General features: G+C 38.2%; 2 protein-coding genes across 3 annotated transcripts in view; one reads left to right on the plus strand and one right to left on the minus strand.

Annotated features, from left to right (window-relative positions):
* The window catches only part of SERINC5 (serine incorporator 5), a 185,712-nt gene that overhangs the window by 109,352 nt on the left and 53,592 nt on the right, over positions 1–22,768 (minus strand). The gene's annotated exons all lie outside the window — the stretch shown is intronic.
* Positions 14,646–15,805, plus strand: SPZ1 (spermatogenic leucine zipper 1; the record flags this gene model as incomplete). Its single annotated transcript, XM_081232866.1, is given in 2 exon segments — positions 14,646–14,954; positions 14,956–15,805. Coding segments are annotated over 2 exon segments (1,116 nt in total). The 3' UTR covers positions 15,763–15,805.

Raw genomic sequence — 22,768 nt, forward strand, 5'->3', positions numbered from 1 at the left:
AGCCTATTGGATACATTTAAAAGAATGATGTAACAGTTAAATCTATGTCAAAACTTTAACATGCAGGAATAATATCCTATGTACTTAAATGAAATTTGATGAGAAATTTTAGCTGTCAAACTAGAAATGTGTGAGGAAATACATACTTCAAAAAACTTTTATGTGCAGTGTTCTGAGCCTGGAGATAGATGGGTTCCAGGCTAGGCATTTATAACTGGCTTCCCGTTTACATTTCTTGGCGAGAAAAAGATGGGCTTTAGGCCGGACACTTACAACTAGCCTCCTGTTTGCATTTCCTGAGACAGGACATAAGTAAGCTCCAGGTTAGATATTTACAACCAGCCTCCAGGCTTTGTCTCCTGAGGACACTTGAAGATAACAGTCATGGCAGGAACAGAGGGGCTAAACCTTGTTTGATTAAAGCATCAAGAGGTCACATATTTCCCATCCTTGGGGCAAGGGAGACACTGCACGTGCACAGAAAGGCTCCTTGGGGGTCAAAAAGGAGGAGGCATCACCCCAGAATAGACGATGCCAAGTCCCCCCAAAGCCCTCTGGGCTGGAGTCCACCTTGGAAAAAAGTTGCACACGCATGTTGGGGAGGGCCCTAGGGCAGGTCAGGTGTGGGAAAAGAAACCAGATGATTGGCCAAAGGTAAACAAAGGCCTGGAAGAACTGCCCTATATAAATGATGTAACGGCCTCTTTACTGTGTTCCTCCTCATTAGGGAGGATGCCCACACCCCTTCTCTCTGGGTGTGTATCTCTGCCTTGATTCTGTCTTAACTAAACAAACAGTTTCTCTGTGCTCTCCCACTTGTTGTGCTGTGTCTCTAATAATAAACTTTGTACCTGTTTTTACCGTTTTTGCCTTCTTGAGAAATGCATTTTTCAATGGGGTAAGAGCCAGGAAAAATTTGCTTCTAGCCTCTAGCCCTTGCTGGCCTAGTGGCTAGGATTCCTGATTTTCATCCAGGCTACCCAGGTCCAATTCCTGGGCAGGGAACTAAGATCCCGCTTCAAGCCACTACTCACTGCTGCTGCCTCTCTGAGATCAATACTAACAAAGAGATTTGAGGACTAATAACGTAGAACATTGACAAACATGTAGGTGTTCACAGGATCCAACCTAGTGATCGGAAAATAAGGCATGTATCTGGACCAGTGGAATTCAGTGGGGTTGGAAGGTGGGGTTATGCATATTTTATCTTCTACTTTTTGCTGGTATTTGAATGGAGTCCTTATGTCAGCAGTTCCTCCCAGATAAAGGAACTCATTAAACTGCTCCACTCCAGCTCAGACCAGCACTGTGGCCTTGAGCCCAGGGCTCTGCCAGTGTGAACGGGGGAGGCCTGGTTTGCTCAAGAGCAAGGCACATGATTAGCAGTTAATATGAAATGCCTTTGAGGGGCACAGAGGCAGGTTAAGACAAATGAAAGGAGGAACTGAGGAAGGCAGAAGACTGGATTTAGGTTGAATTCAGGCCTATTTGAAATAAGAGCTGTGACAAGCACATCCAGGAAAAGAGATCATTCAAGAAATATTTAAATTGTATTGGATCTCTGCCTTACACAGACAAACACACTCACATTTTTTTTCTCCTTTCTGAGTAACTCAACCCCAAACTCCCCCCACTTCTAGCCCACAAAATGCTCCAGATGACTTTGCATTGAAGACAAAAATAATTCACTTCATCTCCCTTCACATCCCATCACTAATTCAGCAGCTATTCTTTTTCAAGGCAGCTACCGTTGCTGAAACTTAGACAATCTCAGGGCTGGGATTTTCCTTAAAGAAGAAGCATCCTTCCTGCTCAGGTGAAAATTCTGTTTCTGTGACACCCCGCTCCATGTCTCATTCACCTCTTGTACCAGGACAGCAGAGACTGCTAGTTGGCTACCTCAATACCTTTCTCCCTTTCTGAGAACTCTCAAACCAGACAAGGTCAGCCCAAGTTAAGAACATTAAAAATCAATCTCATTTATGAACATACATGGAAAAGTCCTGAATGAAACACAAGCATCACTTTCACTTACATTCCATTGGCCAGAGCATACAGTCACATGACCATGTCATGTTGCTAAGAAGACTGGAAAATATACTCTGTGCCCCCCCAAAATTGGTTTTAAATTCTTGAAGAAGTCATTTCTATCTCTCTCCACTCAGCAACAAGATCAAGATAAGCAAGTTTCCTTACTGGCCCCCTGCGTGATGTGCATTTATTTCTACTTTACCCTTACACAAAGAGCTTAGCATTTTGCAGACCCAGATTTATAGAGAAGTCTTCTATTAGACTCTGAAATGGGTTTTGTCACCTATCCTCCTGCATTAGACTCAACTGTCAAAACTGAAATTTAAGTTTATGAGGATTTGAATATGCCCTGAAGGAAGAATATGGTTTCTTGTTTTTTCTAAATTCCTACTTTCCTTTCTCTTTTGAAATTTTTTTTTTTTGCCACCTCAGCAAGACAGTTATATAATTTTAAAAACATTTACTCCTGCCCAAGTGGAAGTTCACTCTGGTATTTTTAGAGGTTTGTTTAATAAAACTTCAAAGGACAGCTAATTCAGAGAACAGAAAAGAAGGAAAGTTACACAACTCATTTTAAAAGAGTTGTTTAATTGTGACACCAAAACCAGGTGCTGACAAGGTCAGCACAAAAAGAGAAATTTAAAAATCATTCTCACTTATAAACACGGAATTCTCAGTTAAATGGGCTAATAAGTTCTCTTTTGTGCTTAAAACATGGTTTATAAACATAGATGGAAATGTCCCAAATAAAACATAAGCAAGGGACTTCCCTGGTGGCACAGTGGTTAAGAATCCGCCTGCCAATGCAGGGGACATGGGTTTGATCCCTGTTCCGGGAAAATCCCACTTGAGCAGAGCAACTAAGCCTGTGTACCTCAACTACTGAAGCCTGCGTGCCTAGAGCCCGTGCTCCACAACAAGAGAAGCCACCGCAATGAGAAGCCCACGCACCGCAACGAAGAGTAACCCCCGCTTGCCTGCAACTGGAGAAAGCTGGAGTGCAGCAACAAAGACCCAACACAGCCAAAACAAAAACCAAAAAACAACCATATGCAAATCCAGTCCAATAGTGTATTTAAAAAGAACATGATTCCAAAATAATTCAAGGATGGTTGAATTACACTGATAGATTTTCTAATATTAAACCATAAATTTCTTATGGCAGCTTAACTATCTCCTTTAAATATTTTGGGCTTCTATGGACACTCATAACCTCGGGGATTTACCTTTTATCTCAAGTAGCAATAGTGGCAGAGGCTGGAGGAAAGGAGGTCAGCAGAAGGGTTAAATGAACTGGAGACCTTCCCAGAAGGAAAGCGATACCTATTTTTAGGATCATTCTAGCGTAGGGAGTTAGAGAAGCCCAAGGGGCCTCTGGAGAAGGAGGTCCCACCGCAGGGTGCAGGAGGGGCAGACCACTCTGTCTGATTGTGCAGGTTGGCGATGGCATGACTTAGTGGGTACCAGTCACATCATACTCGTTGTGGATTTGTGCATTTATTACAACCATCTTGAGGCAGATAGCAGGACAGTATCCTGGAAGGAGTGTCTGTTTCTAATTTCTACACAGGTGCCACTGGGCTACCTGTACTGCTGAGGAGAGAGTCTGACTATGGCAGGGCTGGAATAAGATCTGGAGATGGACCAGCCCTGCCTGATTCTGGAATTAAGATCTGGGTGTCAGGGCCAGACGCTGTACAGCAGGAGGTCCTGGGGGACCAATGAATCCTGAGCTCCAGCTCTTCCTGGACTTTTCTTCTCAACTGGCTCTGCCAGGAATCTGCTTCATCTGGTATACCCACTGCCTGTTTTGGGCCGAGGCTCCTATCTTTGGCGCCTGCTGGCCTCAGCATTCTCTCTTCTCTGCCTTATCACAGTCCCCCACTGCAGCCTCCATAGCCTGACTTTCAATAAGTGCCTTCAGAATCTATAAGCATAACTGTCTTACTAAGAAGTAATTACTTTGGCATTTTCCAGGGGGAATGCTTCTGTCAATAAAGAGAAAAAGATATGAAATGACTGGCGGCACACTGCAGAAATTTAAAAGCCTCTTGGGGGAAAAAAGAAATTCTTAGAGTTGTCAGATTATCAACTGAACAAAGCTACAAAGATGTTTTGGGGGGAACCCAAGATACAAATAAGAATCTCTTTGAGGAAATGGCCTTAAAGATGCAATCAAAGGGCTTGGGGGAACAAATCAAATGCCAGTGGTAAATCCACTTGTTATTTTAGGCCCCAAGAACAGGAATATAAAAACTGGGATAAAATATTAGAATGCAAGAACTCAGTGGAAATATTACTCATTTTTACAAGAACTTTTGCAAACTTTCAGAGTTGAAAAGAACCTTTAATGAAGTTAATTTTAGTAAAGGGACAAAACCTGGATTCCCAAGGGTTAAAAAAAGAATATACTGGACTTAAGAGACTTGGACACTTACAACTGGGAACAGAAAACTGAAAGGAGCTGAGTGATATAATCAAACATCGTCAGAAATTTCCAAAAAGACAAAGCAAGTGGTCTTGCTCACAAAGAAAATGAAACGCAGGTTTTGAGTAATGATATTGTGCAGCGGAAGTAGCTGGCAGGTGACCAGACTGAGAAGTTAAAAACAGATGATAGATGGCTCACAAAAGGAGCCTTTGTTAACAATAGTTGAAAAAGATAGAGGCCATTTCCAATCTAAACTAAATGCTGAGATGCTAACTTGGCAAGGGCTGGAAAACAGAGATGTTGGAACACGAATCTTGCTGACTTATTTAAGCCAAAGTTCTACTGGAAAATGACTACAGAACTTTGCATCAGAAAGCTGATATTCTTAATAAACTCTTGGGCAGAAAGGCAGCATTCTTCCAAAGAAGCTGTTTCAGGAAGAATAAGAAAAGGAAGAGAGAAAGCAGAAATACCAGCTAGAGAGTAAGTAAGATTCCATAGGCAGAAAATTCAAGAAGTGGAGGATGAAGTACAGAAAACAAAGATCTTACAAAACCCAGATTTCCCTTCATGATAAGAAAGGTCATGACAGCTGGCTGATTGCACATACTGCAGAATGAGCTCTAGCGAGAAGAGGCAAGCTGCTAGCCCAAGGCAGATATTAATATGTGTGCATCAAAGGACAATAATTTTTCAAAAGTCAGTGAATGTCCAACCAACCCCAGGAATACCATAATGATAGAAACTTTCAAAGAGAGAGTTACTAATCCAAGATCAGTCTTTTGGTCCACCCGTTGAAACTAGTGAAAGCCTCTGTTTTATTGGTATTGTTTCTACCTGGAATTTCTTACTCTTGTCTTAATGGCATAGATCTGTAAAAGTGAACCTGTGTCTGTCATTGGTCCTATAGCTGATCCTAGGAGGCCATTTCAGGTATCTGAACTAGTATCTATTTCTTATCTGCATCTTGGTATAGCTTCACCAGTAAATCTTACCAGGGAAACTCACCATGATCTCACATGTATTCATTCATTCCACAAATATTTAAGTATCTTTCATGAGTCAGGGATTTTACAAATGTCAGAAATACAACAAAGAACAAAACAAAAATCTTGCCTTTGTAGAGCTTACATTTTAACAGAGAAAACACGTAGGTAAAAAAGAAATTAGAAATTAATCATATAATGCCAGGTAGGGATAGGGCTACAAAGGACAACTAAGCAGATTGAAGGGGTAGTCACGGGAGCACCACTTTACATATGGTGATCATGGAAGGCTGCATAAGGAGATGACCTTTGGGTAGAGGCATGAGTGGAAAAAAGGAGCGAGCCATGTGAAGATCTGGGAAAGATCCTCCCAGGCAGAGGGAATAGCCGTGCAAAGGCACTGAACCAGAAGCATGTTTGTTGTGCTAGAGAAACAGCAGGAGTTTCAGAAGGAGAGCACTACGTGTCTGAAGGCTGAGAGCTGAAAACTGAGAGAGAACATTCTATGTTCTCATATATATGAGAAAATAAAACTTCTAATGGCTCCAATAAGGTAAGCAGGGAGTTATAAGTGAAGACGGTAGAAGGGTAAACCCCTACCAGATGCTATCGTACATTATGAGTCATGTTAAAAAGTTGAAACTTTAGCCTTAATAACATATTCTGTCAATGTAATAAATACTAGGATTTTTCTCACTTGATCCTCATAAATATTCTATGAGTTAAGAATCAATGTTATTTCAATGTTAGAGGTGAGGAAACTGAGTCACAAAGTGGATAAATCATTTGCCCAAACACCCAGAGCTACTAAATAGCAAAATTGGCATAGGAACCCACATCAACTTGAGTCCCAAGCCTGAACTCTTGTCCTCCACTATTCCATATTTTTATTTATTTATTTATTTATGGCTGTGTTGGGTCTTCGTTGCTGTGCACAGGCTTTCTCTAGTTGCGGCGAGCGGGGGCTACTATTCGTTGTGGTGCGCGGGCTTCTCATTGCAGTGGCATCTCTTGTTGCAGAACACAGGCTCTAGGGCACGTGGGCTTCAGTAGTTGTGGCTCACGGGCTCTAGAGCGCAGGCTCAGTAGTTGTGGCGCACAGGCTTAGTTGCTCTGTGGCATGTGGGATCTTCCCGACGTAGGACTCAAACCGGTGTCCCCTGCATTGGCAGGCAGATTCTTAACCACTGCACCACCAGGGAAGTCCCTGTAAAGCTGTTATTTTAATTTTATTTTATTTGGCCAAGCAGCATGCGAACTCTCAGTTCCCCAACCAGGGATCGAACCCTGGTTCCCTGCATTGGGAGCACAGAGTCTTAACCACTGGACCCCCAGGGATGTCCCTATTCTGCACTTTTAAATGATCCATGTGCATGTAGTATAATGGAGGCTATAGAGTGGGAAGGAAACCCATTAGAGGTGGGGGTTAAAGGGAGAGGGGATGGTAATGGGACCTTGGTAATAAGAGTGGGGTTGAGAAGAAAGAGATGGGCTTGAGAGAGGTTTAGAAAATGGAATGATTGGGATTTGGTGTTTGATTGGATCTGAGGAGGGAAGGAGGAAGGGAGGAGGTGGGGGGAGTCAAAGATGATTTCCAGATTTCTGGCTTATGAAACTCTGTGGTTACCATTTAAGGAGACAAGAAACCAAGCAGGAAGGGCAGTTTGGGGCTTAGGGGGAAGATGATGAGTGGTTTTAGATTAAGGATGGTGGAATAAGGACCTCTGAAAATCCACTCCTCCATGTAAGCAACAAGATCACTGACCCAAAAAAAAAAAAAATGTCAAAATCAACTTTTTAGAACTCGGAAATTAACCAAAGGCTTGCAAGAATCCAAAAAGCATTTATTCAAGAAAAATGACGAAACCTCAGTAGAAACAGTGAGCTTTGTACTGGGGCAAGAAGGCAGATTCTAGCGGTTTGAAGAGTGAGCAGGAGTGAGGAAACCAAAATAGTGTTCAGCCCTTTGCTTGGAAAGACAACAGAGATGGGGCTTTAGCTGGAGGATGGGTAAGGATGCAGTGTTCTTTTTTATCTTGTAGAGATGTAAATAGTGCAATATAGCTGGTAAAAAGCCTGGTCTTTCAGGAGGTGAAAAGGCCTGGCATCCTGATAGGCAAAACAGCTGAAATCTGACACCTAGAGACAAGCTACTCAGGTTTTCTTAACTTTATTCTTGGATTGATTTCACTGTTTGTCCTTTTTGCACTAGAGATAGAAGCTTGTCTTTAAAAATTAAGAAAAAAGGCAGAATTGATGACCAAGAAACATCATTGTGAGGGAAGATTAGTTATTTACATAATTCAAGTTCTGTGCAATTCTTTTAATGTAGTTACATAATCATTAGTCTTATCAATTTCCATAAAGGTATGCCAATGTTAGGTTTATAGCATGTCATCTTGACAATCTGTCTTCAGAACATCCTAGGGATTCTCAAACACCATATGCAGGAGTTGGAAACTGCTTGGTCTAATTGGGCAAGCATTGAGTTCTAACTGAAAACCAGGGTAAATAAGTCTAGAGATCTAATGTATAGGCATGATGACTATACTTAATAACACTGTGTCAACCAGAAAATATGCTAAGAGAATAGATATCAGGCACACTCACTGGACAAAATGCTAACTATGTGAGGAGATGATATGTTAATTTGCTTGACTTTACTACTTATTTCACCATGTATATGTATATCAAATCATCATGATGTACACCTTAAATATATATACAATTTTTATTTTAAAATACATAAATAAAAAATAAATCTATTCATTAAAAAATAAAACAGAGGAAGGACTCTACTTGTTCTCAAACTTGGCTGCACATGGAAATCTACTGGGAGCTTTAAAAAGTACTGATGCCTGGGTTCCAACCTAGAAACTGCATTCAAATTTAGTTTCATGTCTTCTAAAGGTCAGGTTCTTTTTCAGTTCAGGATCCAATCCAGGATCACATGTTGCATTTAATTGTCATGCCTCTTCAATCCCCTTCAGACAAATCCAGTCTTTCTTTGCTTTCATGACTCTGAGCTTTTTGAAGAGTATAGTCTATTTATTTCACAGAAAGGTCCTTCAATTTTTGTTCTTCTGATATTTTCTCATGTTCAGATTGAGATTATGCATTTCTGGCCATGAATACCACAGAAGTGATGGTGTGTCTTTCTCATTGCATTCTGGAGGCACAGAAAATTTTATTTGTCCCATTACCAGTGATGTTAACTTCAGTCACTGAGGGGGTACATGCTATTGACATGACTCAACACTGATGATGTTAATAGGCCCAGATAGTTTGCCAGCTTTCTTCACTGTAAAGTTACTTTTGCTCTCTCTTTCCATACTCTACTCTTTGGAGGCAAGTCATTAAGCATTGTCACAATCTGCGTTTCACCCCTTGTGTCTTCTGACCTCTTGGTTGATTTAGAAAAAATTTTATACATTACAGTTTACTCTGTGCTGGTAAGTTTTGAGAAATGCAGAGTCATATATCTATCACTCCAGTACCATACAGGTTAATTCTATCACTCTAGAGATACTCTGTGCTTTCCCTAGTTAACCCCTTCTTCTCCTGGAAACCATTGATCTGTTTTCCATCCTTACAGTTTTGCCTTTTCTAGAATGTCTCATGAATGGAATCATTCAATATGTAGCCTTTCCAGTCTGGTTCTTTCAACTTAGCAAAATGCATTTGGGATCCATCTACATAAATTTGTGGATGAATAGCATGTTCCTTTTTTCTTGCTGAATAGTTTTCCATCATGTATACCACAGTTTGTTCATCTATTCACCTATTGAGGGACATCTTGCTTGCTTCCAATTTTTGGTGATTATGAATAATGCTGCTAAAAACATTCACATGCAGCTTTTTGTATAGGCATAAGTTTTCAATTCAGTTGGGTAAATACCTAGGGGCATGAGTATTAAGTCATATGGTAAGTCCATGTTTAACATTATAAGAAACTGTCTTCCAAAGTGCCTGTATCATTTTTGCTTTCCCACAGCTCTTGTTCCAAATCTTTGACTGCATTTGCTATTGTCAGAGTTTTTTTTTTTAAATACTCAAATGGTATGTCACAGCATCTCATTGTTTTGCAAGTTGCCTTCCCTAATGACAAATTATATTGAGCATCTTTTTATGCTCAGTGGTTTATTTGCCATCCATATATCTTCTTTGGTGAAGTGTTCTGGTTAGATATTTTGTCCAGTTTTATTTATTTTTATTTTTTTAAAATAAATTTATATATTTATTTATTTTCATTTATTTATTTTTGGCTGTGTTGGGTCTTTGTTGCTTCACGCAGGCTTTCTCTAGGTGCGGTGAACGGTGGCTATTCTTCGTTGCAGTGCATAGGTTTCTCATTGTGGTGTCTTCTCTTGTTGTGGAGCATGGGCTCTAGGCATGCTGGCTCCAGTAGTTGTGGCTCGTGGGCTCTAGAGCACAGGCTCAGTAGTTGTGGCACACGGGCTTAGTTGCTCCGCGGCATGGTATCTTCCCGGACCAGGGCTCGAACCCGTGTTCTCATCTTAACCACTGTGCCACCAGGGAAATTCCTGTCCAGTTTTTAAATTGAGTTTTTTGCTTTCTTATTGTTGAGTTTTAAGAGTTTTTTATGTATTCTGGATACAAATCTTTCATTTCATATGTGATTTACAAATATTTTCTCCCAGTCTGTGGCTTGTCATTTCACTCACTTCAGCAGTATCTTTCACTGAATGAAATATTTTAATTTTGAGAAATTCCAATTTATCAAACTTTTCTTTTGTGGATTATGCTTTTGGCCTCATATCCAAAAACTAATCACCAAATACAGGGTCATACAGATTTTCTCCTATGTTTTCTTCCATAAATTTTAGTTTTGCATTTTACATTTAAGTATAAAATCCATTTAGAGTTAATTTTTTTGTAAGGTGTGAGTGAGTGTCAAAATTTATTGCTTTTTTTCATATGGATGTCCAATTTGTCCAGCACCATTTATTGAAGCGCCTTTCTGTCTTTGATAAAAATCAGTTGACTATAATTGTATGGATCTATTTCTGAGCTTTCTATTTTGTTCCATCTATCTATGTCTATCTTTTCACCAATTCCACACTGTCCTGATTCCTATATCTTTAGAATAAGTCTTGATATCAGGTTATGTGAGTCCTCCTACTTTGTTTTTCTTTTTCAAGATTGTTTTGGCAATTCTGGATCCCTTGAATTTTTACATGAATTTTAAGATCAACTTGTCAATTTCTGCAAAAGAGGCAGCTGGGATTTTGATAGAGATTGTGTTGAGTCTGTGGATCAATTTGGGGAGTATTGCTATCTTAACAATATCAAGTCTTCAAATCCATGAACATGGGAGGTTTTCCACTTTAGATCTTTAATTTCTTTCAACAATACATTGTAATTTGCAGAGCGTAAGTTTTGCACTTTTTTGTTAAATTTTCCCCTGCATACAGCCACTGTCATTATTTGCAGCAGTTTTGTTCTATAAGGTCGCTGCCAACATTGAATTAGCCAATACTTGAATACTGCTTCTAAGGGAAATGTGGACAAGGTTAGATTCTTGAGAGTCTCTGGTCACATTTTCCATTTTCGTCAGTCAAAATACCATTTGCATTATGTAGATTTGTTTGCCATCATTCTTGCAAAACAAGCCAGTCTCAGCAGCTGTGAAAACCTGTTCTTCCACGTAATTCTTTTTTCTACTAAACGCGTAGCAGAAATTGAAAAATTCTTCCACAGCCTACCTGGCTTCCTGGGCAAGTTTAACGAGTTAAGGCAGGAGGGTGGCCTCTAATTCCAGCTCTCATCATAACTAGCTGTAACTTTGGGCAAGTCACTTAGAATCTCCACTCTAAAACGCTGATAAAATAAGACTGTGGATGAGATTATCTCCATCGTTCCACTCATTCTAGAGTCCTATACTTAAAAAGGGGGGGCGGGGAAATGGTGGGGGGAGGGGGGAGGTTATATGGTAATTTTTAAAGCCCACTGCACCACCTGGTGGTCAAAGAGAAGAAAGACTGAGGAAAAGTGTTACATCTACATTTTGTTACATAGTGTTACGTCTACATTACAGCTACATCTACATTTTGCTTGTATGAAGATTTCACATTTTCAGACAATTTCTCCTCTAAAATGGCAAAACACGTACAATGATACCTATAAAAACAGTCATACGGCATTATGTTTAAAATCACACCCTGCATAGAATGCCTTGTAAATATAAAGACTCTAACCCTTGAATAGCCATCATTACTGAGCTATTATTATGCTTTGGTGAAAACAAAAACAAAAACAAAACAAAAAACTACTGAGCAAGTAGAAGAATTACATGAAATAAAAATATACTTCATTATACCAAAAAATCCATCATGTTAAAATTATTCACACATAGTTGAGTAAGAAAATAATAGTATTCAATTATAACCTCCCCCAAATAAAATATCTGTGAGTCCATATGTATATAAATACATAGGTGAATGAATGAATGAATAAAATGGAGCTGTAAATACAGGAAAAGAGACAGCTCTTCTTTACAAAATAACTCTAATCAATAAATATAAAAGGAATGAGAGAAATAGAAAATCACCATTAGATTACCACTGTAATAAATGCTGCAGGCAAGATTCACTTCTGTATACTAAAATTATACTGTATAAGCAAACGTTTGAGGAGAAACAGGATAATTTCCTAGTCTCAAAACATCTTCCCCAGGATGTTTATTAATTATAAAGGGAAAGATAGTAACTTCATAGTAGTTTAATTCAGCAGATATCACTTAATGAAGTGACCAAGGTTAACATCACCTGAAATAAGACATGTTGATATCATGTACCCTTTGATATGATTTCTATTCTTGTTAAGGCAAACTGGTTTTAAAAAGAGAGAAAATTCTATGCATGTTTTCTCTCTAAGAGCTTTTTGCTCTTCTTTTTCACATTTCTTTTTTTTTTTTTTAAGTCATTAAGATAAGGACACTTAGTAGATAGCAATTGTAAGACAATCCAAATGTGTTTAACATTCATAGTTATCCACTAGGCTTACGGGTCAATAAAGAAAAGAAGACCACTCTGGTGGCTTTTCAGTATCTACAGTAAACTCAAATTTCAGTAAAATTCACAGAAATTTTATTTGAAATTCATTGTATTTGTAAGGAGGAAGGAAATATTTAAATCCCCTTTTGATGAAAAGAGAATTCTCATGGTATCTTGACCAAGCTACCTTCAAACCAATTTCCAGAAAAATCAAAGACAGGGTAATATCAGATTTATGTCCAAAAGCACAAAAAAAACTGCAAGCAGAAGAAGAAAATAGAGAATTCAGTTTCTTTCAAGTATCCATAAAATATACATGAACATTGTTAATCTATTAAGCCAAAGAGAAAATATGAATTTCAAAAGTAGAAATATTATGTTTTCTGTTACAACACAATAAAGCTAGAAATTAATTACCAAATCAGGAAAAAAAAGTTTCCTTGTCCTGGAGATTTAAAAAGTATCTTAAATGATGGCTTGAGTCAAAGGGAAAAACCAAAATATCAATCAAAGTTGGACCTTATGAGATGGATTTAAAGCATAAGGGCAATCTCTAGCCTCTGTGGTATCATTGTGTGTGGGTCAGAAAAGTGTTCCTTCTTCAAGTAAAAAACAAGACCAACACAACTGCATCTGTGGATGGTCATGAGGTGATGGCTCTGAGCCCAGCTGGCTGGAAGATGAGCATGACACTCAGGGAAACTAAAATCAAAGTGAGTTGGGAGCTGTGAAAGAAAAAAAATGTAAATTTCTCTTCTCTAAGGAAAAAAAAAAAACCAAACTGCTAGATAATGAGTTTTCCCTTAAGATTAGAAGCAAAATTCTAGTTAGTAAAGTGCCTGCTAGCAAGATTTTGAAGGCCAAGAAAAAGTCTCACCTAAGGAATGTTTTCTTTGTTTGAACTTAATATTCTCAAGGTCCTGACTCCTAAGGACAAAGAGACAAGAGTACACTTGGTTTAATACTCTTCAATTACTTTTCTATAAGCCACTATAGGATTTAATTGTTTCAAATACTTTAGGTAAATTATGCCATTTTAAACAAGTTCTTGTAAAGAGTAATTAAAGTTTTATATCCCCTGATGTAAATGATTCAGGAGCAAGCTTACTAAGCCTGTCCTAAAGGATGCCTGAATTCAGGGCATCCTGGTGGTCTAGTGGCTAAGACTCCATGCTCTCAATCCAGGGGGCCCGGGTTTGATTCCTGGTCAGGGAACTAAGAGCCCACATACCGCAACTAAAGATCCTGCATGTGGCAATGAAGATCCCATGTGCCGCAACTAAGACCTGGCTCAGCCAAATAAGTAAGTAAACATTTATTAAAAAAAAAAAAAAAGGATGCCTGCATTCCAAGCCAAGAAAAGTCTCAATTTGTAATTGTGTTGTTAAGAAACCATTCAGATACTCTCTTACTGCATTAGAATATTTTTTAATGGAGCGATTCCTGATGTTATTTCCCTAAAATCACAGAAAGATTGCAGCACTTTTTGGGTTCTATTTTGTAAGGATGACTTTCTTTTGCAGTAGCATCTCTCCTAGAATGGGACCAATAAGGGCTCCAGGTGCTATGAAAGAATGGGGACCCTCACCAGGGACGACTTCTCTCAGCCATGCACCTAAGTGTTAGAAAAACATACCACAGTTGACAACATGTTGTATATGGTGGGGATGAGAGGAAAGTCAATGAATATGATGAATATGAAAGTCACTGAATGAGATGAATAAAAACCTAGAAAAGTAAGGAAGGGAAGGACTGCTGTAGAGATCTTTCTGGAGTGGGGAGTAGCTTTAGGTTTTGAGTCACTGGGTGGGAGTTTAAGAGGTTTCTGTTGTGACTCAAAGGAAACAGAATCTGGGGACAGGCCACAATGGTTCAGTGACAGAATAAAGATCTGGTTGCCAGGATCAAGGAATAAACACCAGAAGCCTGGAGGAGGAGAGATGGAGCCCTAGCTCCTGGTCCCCTTTCCCACCCTCCTTCCCCCTAAGTTGTGTAAGATGTTACCTTCCACCTAAACATCATCTTCCTGGTTTCAGACCTTAACTCTGGTCTCTGAGTTCTACTTAGTTCCACATTCTCTACCCATTTGCACAGAGGATCACCACCTTCCCTTCCTGGAATCTCTAAGGGTTTTCTGCTTTGTTCATGCCCTGGTCATCAGCCCTACTAATTCAGTCTGAGATGGAAGTGCCCACCCTCTCCAAAAGGCTTAAGTCTCCTGATCTCAGTGAAGAGTCTTTGGACCCTAGGATTATCATTGCCTTATTTGAAACTGGATCACTTCCCCCTGTTTCTTGCAGTTCTCTCCCTTCCCTAAAAAACAGTGACCATGAAGCAACTGAACAACGAATTGCAAAGAAGTTTGAAAACCTCTTAAAAGAAATTAAAGATATTGTTAAACATATGACAAGTTATGAAGAGAAGGTCATAGAAACAAAAGAATCTTTTGAGGAAACCAATATCTATGAGGATGTGTCAGAACTTAAAGAAAAAAATCAGGGAACTTGATAAAATAAATAAAGTACTATTGGAAAAGCTGCTTGCTAGTTGGGACTTAGGGAAAGAACAGAACTCAAAGAAACAGGAGATGATGTTGGAAAACCAGAATTCCAAGGACACCATGCAAGGTTGTGCAAGGGATTTGGTATATTGTTCAGAAGAAAAAAGAGCCTTTCATGAAACTCAACTAAGTAAGGAAAAAGCAAAGCACAGATTCCCTCTTGTTCAAGAAGAAAATATCAAACTGAAGTACAACATGGAGCAGTTACTACAGGAAGCAAAACACTGGAATGTGCAACATACTGAGCTCAGTAAACTAATAAAATCCTATCAGAAATCTCAGACAGACATCAAAACTCTTGAAAATAATGGCGCCCATTCCCCAACTCAAACGAATAATGGGGTGTCAGCTAAGCATGAGCTGGAAGAACAAGTGAGGAAACTGAAACAAGACACATATTCACTGCATTTGATTACAGCTTTGCTGGAGAATGAATGCCAACTCTTAGAGCAGAGAGTAGAGTTTCTCAAGGAATTCCATCATCAGAAAGAGGGACCTCTACAAGGGGAGCCAATTCAGATAAACTATGAGCAGAACAAGAAAGAACAGAAGCTATCAAAGGCAGAGAAAGTCAACATACATAAGCAAAACATGCAAGAAATGTTTCAAAAAGGAGACCAGTTCTATAGAAGCCTGGGTGTTTGTCATAAAAAGAAAGCTCGTAATAATTTGTTCAATACTCATATTGCAAGAAGAGCTCTTGTAGGAAAAAAGAGGCCAGCCAGCAGCCTAAGTTAGACAATACCAAAAGTAGAAGAAAAGGCAGTTCTTTAAAAAACGACAGTATATCTAGCTCCAGGCATGTCAGTCATCAAACCTAGGATAGACCTTTTGGTTCAACCAAGAAATAGCTATAGAACAAGAAGATTAACATTTAACATTATTCATTACCTCAGTGGTTAGGTAAGTTTGGTCTTTAATGACCATCAGTGTCAACTTTTGGTCACATTTGTCACCTTTACAATGTTTTTGTAGTTATTAGATAGAGATCCTATGACACTTAAACCAAAAGTGAGAATTTACAGGTCCAAATAAGTAAAGATCTAAATAAAAACCACAACAAACAAAGGAAAGGGGTTTATTTATTTATTTATTTATTTAATCATTACCTTGGGGAGGAAGTTCCAGGGAAAAAAGTATATAACACTTTAACTGTGAACCTTTAAAGCTCCCTTTTCAAATGCATATTCCTTTTCCTATTTATTGATATTATCCACTGAAGTGTGGGCAGTAGTTGAGTTAAAAAAAAATAAAAAGCTGATGAGCCACCCCTAAACAGTTTTTCTCTTCTCATAAATCTCCTTATTCCCTGGATCTACTGTTACTAATATTCCTCTCTTGCTCCTCAACTAGTAAATGGTGGGCATACCAGGCAGCAGAGGCCCTTGGGGAAGGACACCTTGGCTTCTTTAGAAGAATAGATGTGTGTCTAGATTTTGTTCTGTGCTGGAAAAATTCGTCTCATTACTCCAGGTGGGGACAGTAGAGTTACTCAGGGAAAAAAGCAGTATCTTCCGTTAAGTGAGCTGAACTTTTTGGTTCCAGAAAAGATGGAGCAGAATCATTTCGCCCTATTCCTCCATTAAATAAGCTAAAAACCCTGGACATTATGTATAAAATGAAGGTAAGAAGACCCTGAAAGAGGGAGATAAGGAGATGTACTGGCCAGGGACCTTGAGATTTAAAGAACAGCATAGTGTTAAGTTCCCTGAGATTTCTTTTTGTCTCTTATATATGCTGGGAGCCAATAACCCAGAAATGCCAATGCATTTAGACAAAAAATGCACGTGCACCCACCCCCACAAGCCTGCTTTCTCTTGCTAAGGGATGAGGAAACAGTCTGGCAAGACAGAAACCTTTTTTAAAAACTGCCCTACTCTGGCCAAACTGCATAAAAAATGCCATGCCTCCACTCTCAGCCCCATCAGCAAATACTGAGCAGAGACACTAGACTTTCACACTTGCCTGGGAGTAATGAAGCACTCCTATTTCTTTCTTCTAGGGTGGTACATACAGAGGTGGCAGAGAAGGGACCTTGGAGTTCCACTCCCACCTGATGGTAACAAGGTGTTCCTCCCTGAGCCCCTTCTCCCAGAGGAGTAAAATGTCAGTGAAGGCCACATAGGTAGCCTAGATTTCTATACCCTTCCCCTGCTGGCACAGCACAGCCAAAGCCTGCTAAAAGAGAAGATTTAGCTAGGATCCAGGGTCTCAAAGCATAATGCCCCAAATGTCCAGAAAACATAGAAAATCACTCATCATATCAAGAATCAGGAAAATCTCAACTTGAATGAGAAAAGACAATCAACAAGTGCCAACAATGGGATGGCACAGATGTTGGAATTATCTGACAAGAATTTTAAAGCAGTCATTATAAAAATGCTTCATTGAACAATTACAAGCACACTTGAAAAAACAAAAATAATAGAAATTCTCAGCAAAGAAACAGAAAATATAAAGAAGAAACAAATGGAAATTGTAGAAATGAAAAATATAATTTGTAAAATAAACTCAATGAATGTGCTCAGTAGTAGAATGTTGATGTCAGAGGAAAGATTCCATCAACATGAAGATAGAGAAATAGAAATTACCCATTCTGACCAACAGAAAAAATAGGCTGAAAAAAAAAAACCACAGTCTCTGGGCTTCCCTGGTGGTGCAGTGGTTGAGAGTCCGCCTGCGGATGCAGGGGACACAGGTTCGTGCCCCGGTCCGGGAAGATCCCACATGCCGCGGAGCGGCTGGGCCCGTGAGCCATGGCCGCTGAGCCTGCGTGTCCGGAGCCTGTGCTCCGCAACGGGAGAGGCAACAACAGTGAGAGGCCCGTGTACCACAAAAAAAACAAAAAACAAAAAACCCACAGTCTCAAGACACTTGGAATAAAAATAGATCTAACACTGGTGTCATCAGAGTCGCCCCAAAAAGGGTAGAATGTGGGCTGAAAAAGTATTCATCAAAAAAAATGGCTGAAAATTCTCTAAATTTAGTGAAAGGCATAAACCTACAGATTCAAGAAACTGAGTGAACTTCAAATAGTATAAATTCAAAGAAGTTCAAGGCATTCATAATCAAATTTCTGAAACCTAAAGACGAAGTGAAAATCTTGAAAGCAGTTATAGAGAAAAGGCTCATTCGATGTAGGGGAACAACGATCCAAATGACAGTGACTTTCCCATCAGAAACCTCAGGGGCTAGAAGGAAATGAAAGTTTTTCAAGAACTGAAAGAAATGTCAACCCAGAATTATTTACCCAGTGAAAATATCCTTTAGGAATGAAGGTGAAATCAATAAATTCTCACGTAGAGGAAAACTGAGAGAATTAGTAACTCATTTCTCATTTGTTGAAAAAGCCCATTTGGTTATATAACTAACCCTCACTTTTTTACATTCAAGAAAATGAGTGTTCCCTCTAGCCTCAGATTTTGTCTTATTACATTTCCAAACAGGAATTTCACATAGGAGATGCTAAATTAATGAAATGAGAAACTACAGCATAGTTGAACGAAACAATCACTTCTTGTATTTCAGCTTGTTCATATGCATTACCTAACAAATTCTGTCAGTGTCATTTATCTGTCAAATGTTAAGGGGCAAAAAAAAAAAAAAAAAAAATGTTAAGGGGCTAACTTTCTAGTTCCTTGTCTGTGCACTAATGTTCCCCTGGTTCCACAACAAACAAGAGAACTGCAGGATCTTCCAATTTTTGAGAGAAACACTGCAATATGCAACATCTGTTGCACACAATACAAACTCAAGTTAGTCATAGTTTCAACTTTAGATTGATGTAGCACTGTACCCAGAAGTAAAATTTCCATTGGTGAGAACTCAGTCACAAGGCCACACCTATCTGAAAGCAACTGGGAACTGAGGTTTTTAGCTGGATAACCATGTTGCCCAGGCAGAAGAAGAATTACTTTTGGAACACTGTGAGGTGGAGAGAAAATATTTTTGTTTCTGCACAGTTAGGGCATTCTAAGCAGATTTTATGGAAACTTGAGACCCTGGACTACAAGCAAGCTCTAGAAGATATTTTCCAACTGTATAGAAAATAAGTGTTCAAAAGACTTACCTAACTTTAGAGATGTGTGTTAACATTTTAAATTGCGGGTGAGGCCTGGGATTGGGAGACTCCTCTGGGTTATAAAACTGGAGACACTGGACTTATATAACCCCTGGAGAGATTTATTGGCTTGGCCAAAAAGTTCGTTCATGTTTCTCCATAAGACGTTACAGAAAAACCCAAAGGAAAATTTTGGCCAACCCAATACAGTATAAAAGGGTTATAGTGAGAACCCAGGATCCAGAGGGTTTTTTTTCCTCCCTCCTTTTAGAGGGGGAGGAGGACAGCTGCCTTTCTTTTCTACATAAAAGCCTGGATTCCTTTTCTCATCATTCCTCCCTTATATTACAGGCCCTGTTTCATGTAGGGTGACATCTGGTTCTCATCTCTCTCCAGGGGTAAGAATTGGAGCAAGGGGAACTAGCACAATTATTATTATGTAAGTAATAATAATCTGTCTCTGATTAAAAAACCTCACGTGTGCATTCAGGATAAAAGAGAGATGAATATTAAAAATCCAACAAAGACAATCACAATCTCCACCACAGGTTCTATTATGAATGAAGCATAGGGCATGAGAAATTTTCGTATGTTGGAAGTACAAAATATGCAATTTGAAATATTGCTCCCTACTCCATAAATATTTCTTTCTCATGTCTGGAATATGTATCACTTTATAAATAATCTAAGAGACAAAATTTTCCTGTTATAGCCCTTAGTAAAAGAAAAAGATTCCCAGTTAAACAGTATTGGGGCTACTAAAAGAAGCACATATTTTTTCCATTTGCCTTTCCCTCTAATGGAAACTACCATCTACTCTATTCTGTTTTCCAGCCATCTTGGTTAACAAAACATTGTGCAGTTCATTCTATACTTTACCAAATATGTGCTACATGTTACCAAGAAAAAAAATTTTGCTAAAATAAATTACAGCTTTTTAATTGTCAGATACAGCAAGTGATCTCTGCTATATCAGACCCTCTAGATTTGGTATTGACCTTAAGATTTTATATGTGTGATAAAATTGTTCTTCTACCACAAGGTCATATATATATATTTTTATCCAATTCCTAAACATGTAAATGAAAATTTCTGAAAACAAGGCATTTTTAAAGGTGTTTCATGTGGGTTCCAGTGGATAACAATCTATTACATACTTTCAGTTAATGTAAATTTATTTGGAGAAGTATCGTGGCATTTTATACATGGAAGGATCTTTAGGCCATCACTTGTTGGCAGTGAAAAGCCAAGGTGTGAAATAAGTGAAATCTGGAACAATAATTAGTATTGACCTAGTCCAGAGTTCTTTAACCCTATATTTTCTCATACCTGAGGGTCAAATTCCAATAAAAATCAAACTGTTTTTGAAACTTGTAGATGTCTAGCCCTATCATCAGTATACTTCTGTCCAACAGCAACAGTAACTTTTAAGATATATATTTTTGGATAATCCTCTTAGGAAGAAGGGAAAACCCATACAAACTTCTTTGTCAAATAAATTTTTCCCAATAAATTCTTCATAGTAATGAACTAGATTCTTGATTTCAAAGTACTTGGATCCCTAAAAGTTTTCCCCATCAAGCCATAGCAGTTCCACAGATTTTTTTTAAAGTTCTTGATAATAGTGATATTTTAGTAAAAATAAGTACCTTGTTTCCCCTTTAAAATATATTCCATGAGCCAAATATTATTTTTTAAAATTTGGTTTCCATTGAGATCAAAATAAGAGTTTATTTACTACCTTTTAACTGTTTAAAAAATTATGAAATATGACAAATATACAGAAAAACACATAAAACTTATATGTACGATTTAACAAATGATTAAAAATTAAAAATCTATGTAACAACCCCTTGGATCATGTCATACTGCTTTCTAAAGTGGTTGTACCAATTTACATGCCATTCATTACTGTAAGAGTGTTTCTATTGTCCTAAATTTGCACTTAAATTTAGTATTGTCAGACTTTTTAATTCGATGGTTATGTAATAGTACATCTTGGTGGTTTTAATTTGCATTTCCTTGATTACTGAGTTTAGTCAGCTTATTATGTTTGTTAATCATTTGTGTTTTGCTTTTTATGAAGTGCCTATCTTTTGCTTCAAATTATTGATTTATAGGAGTGTTTTATGTATTCTGAACACTAGTCCTGTGACAATTATGAGTTGCAAACATTCTCTCCCACTCTGCGGCTTGGCTTTTTTACTTTTTTGTGGTTTCTTTTGGTGAACTGAAGTTTTTTGTTTTTTTTTTAACATCTTTATTGGAGTATAATTGCTTTACAATGGTGTGTTAGTTTCTGCTGTATAACAAAGTGAATCAGCTATACATATACATATATCCCCATATCTCCTCCCTCTTGTGTCTCCCTCCCACCCTCCCTATCCCACCCCTCTAGATGGTCACAAAGCACCAAGCTGATCTCCCTGTGCTATAGAGCTGTTTCCCACTAGCTATCTATTTTACATTTGGTAGTTGAACTGAAGTTCTTAATTTCAATGTAGCCCAGTTAATTAAACTTTTCCCTTTTAATTGTGGCTATGTTTTATTTAAGAAATCCTTACCTATATCATGGATAAAAGTTTTCTAAATTTCTTTAATTTCTTGTCTTTCCTATTTCTTTCTTTAATCTCTGAATTGGATCTACACAGAGAGATTCATCAATGTATTTAGGTTGGTTGTCCAAGGATTCTGCAATTATGGATATTTTCATTCCTTTTTTCATGTCTATGCTTTGGGGGCACTTTTTGATCTTTCCAATAAGAAAACTATGAGAATCTTTATATTAAAAAAAGTAAGGATGGTATAATGAAAGAAGCATTGCACAAATAGGGAGGTGATTCTGGATCCTAACTCATCTGGGTCCTAACTCATCTGTTCCTTTTACAAGGTGGAGATAGTAACTTTCTTTTGGACCAAGGACCAATGGTCAAAGATTCTCTGGCTCTCTCTCAGCTAAGGTCTTATTGCTCTCTGAGGAGTAGGAACAGATTAGATGAGAGAATTAGAAACTAACCAGAAGCAAGCATGCCCCAAAAGGAAGGGAACAATAGCAAATAATCCAGGTATACAAGATGTCCAGGAGTTGGGGTCATTGATATTTTGAAAGTAAAATAGAAAGGTAATTTTACATAAAGGAGAAAGGTGTACCAGATCAAAGTGAAGTAGAGGAGTGGATTTATCATCATCATGCAATCATCATTATTATTTCTAAAATGTTCCCCCACAAACCTGATCAATGTAGAAAGTAATGTTTAAAATATTTCTTAACACAAATAAGGCCTCAGACAAAGATTCATCATAGGAGTGTCACAGTCAGTTGAGTGTTCTTTTCTAACAATTACAGTTTTCTCGAGGAAACCACTAACCACTAATCCATATTTAATTAAGTCTTCTCTCACAGGGAAGCATACTGTACAGCATTTTGCTTGGCACTGGTCTGTTATGAAGCTTCATTTTATGAGGAAGTAGGTGCTGATATTTGCATTCTATTTTTATTTTAAGAATTTTTTTTTTAATTTAAGAGAAACGTACCATTTAGTAATTCTCAGACTTTTCTGGGGAAATATCCTATTTTGTTTATTTGTATCTTTACCCTTTTTCTTGATCTACCACATTAGTCTTTTCCAAAAACTGGATTTGGGTTTGTTAATCTTCTTCATTATTTTTTTATTCCATTTCAAT

The sequence above is a fragment of the Mesoplodon bidens genome (assembly GCF_964165515.1).
Source record: "Mesoplodon bidens genome assembly, chromosome: 4".
Lineage (NCBI taxonomy): Eukaryota > Metazoa > Chordata > Mammalia > Artiodactyla > Ziphiidae > Mesoplodon > Mesoplodon bidens.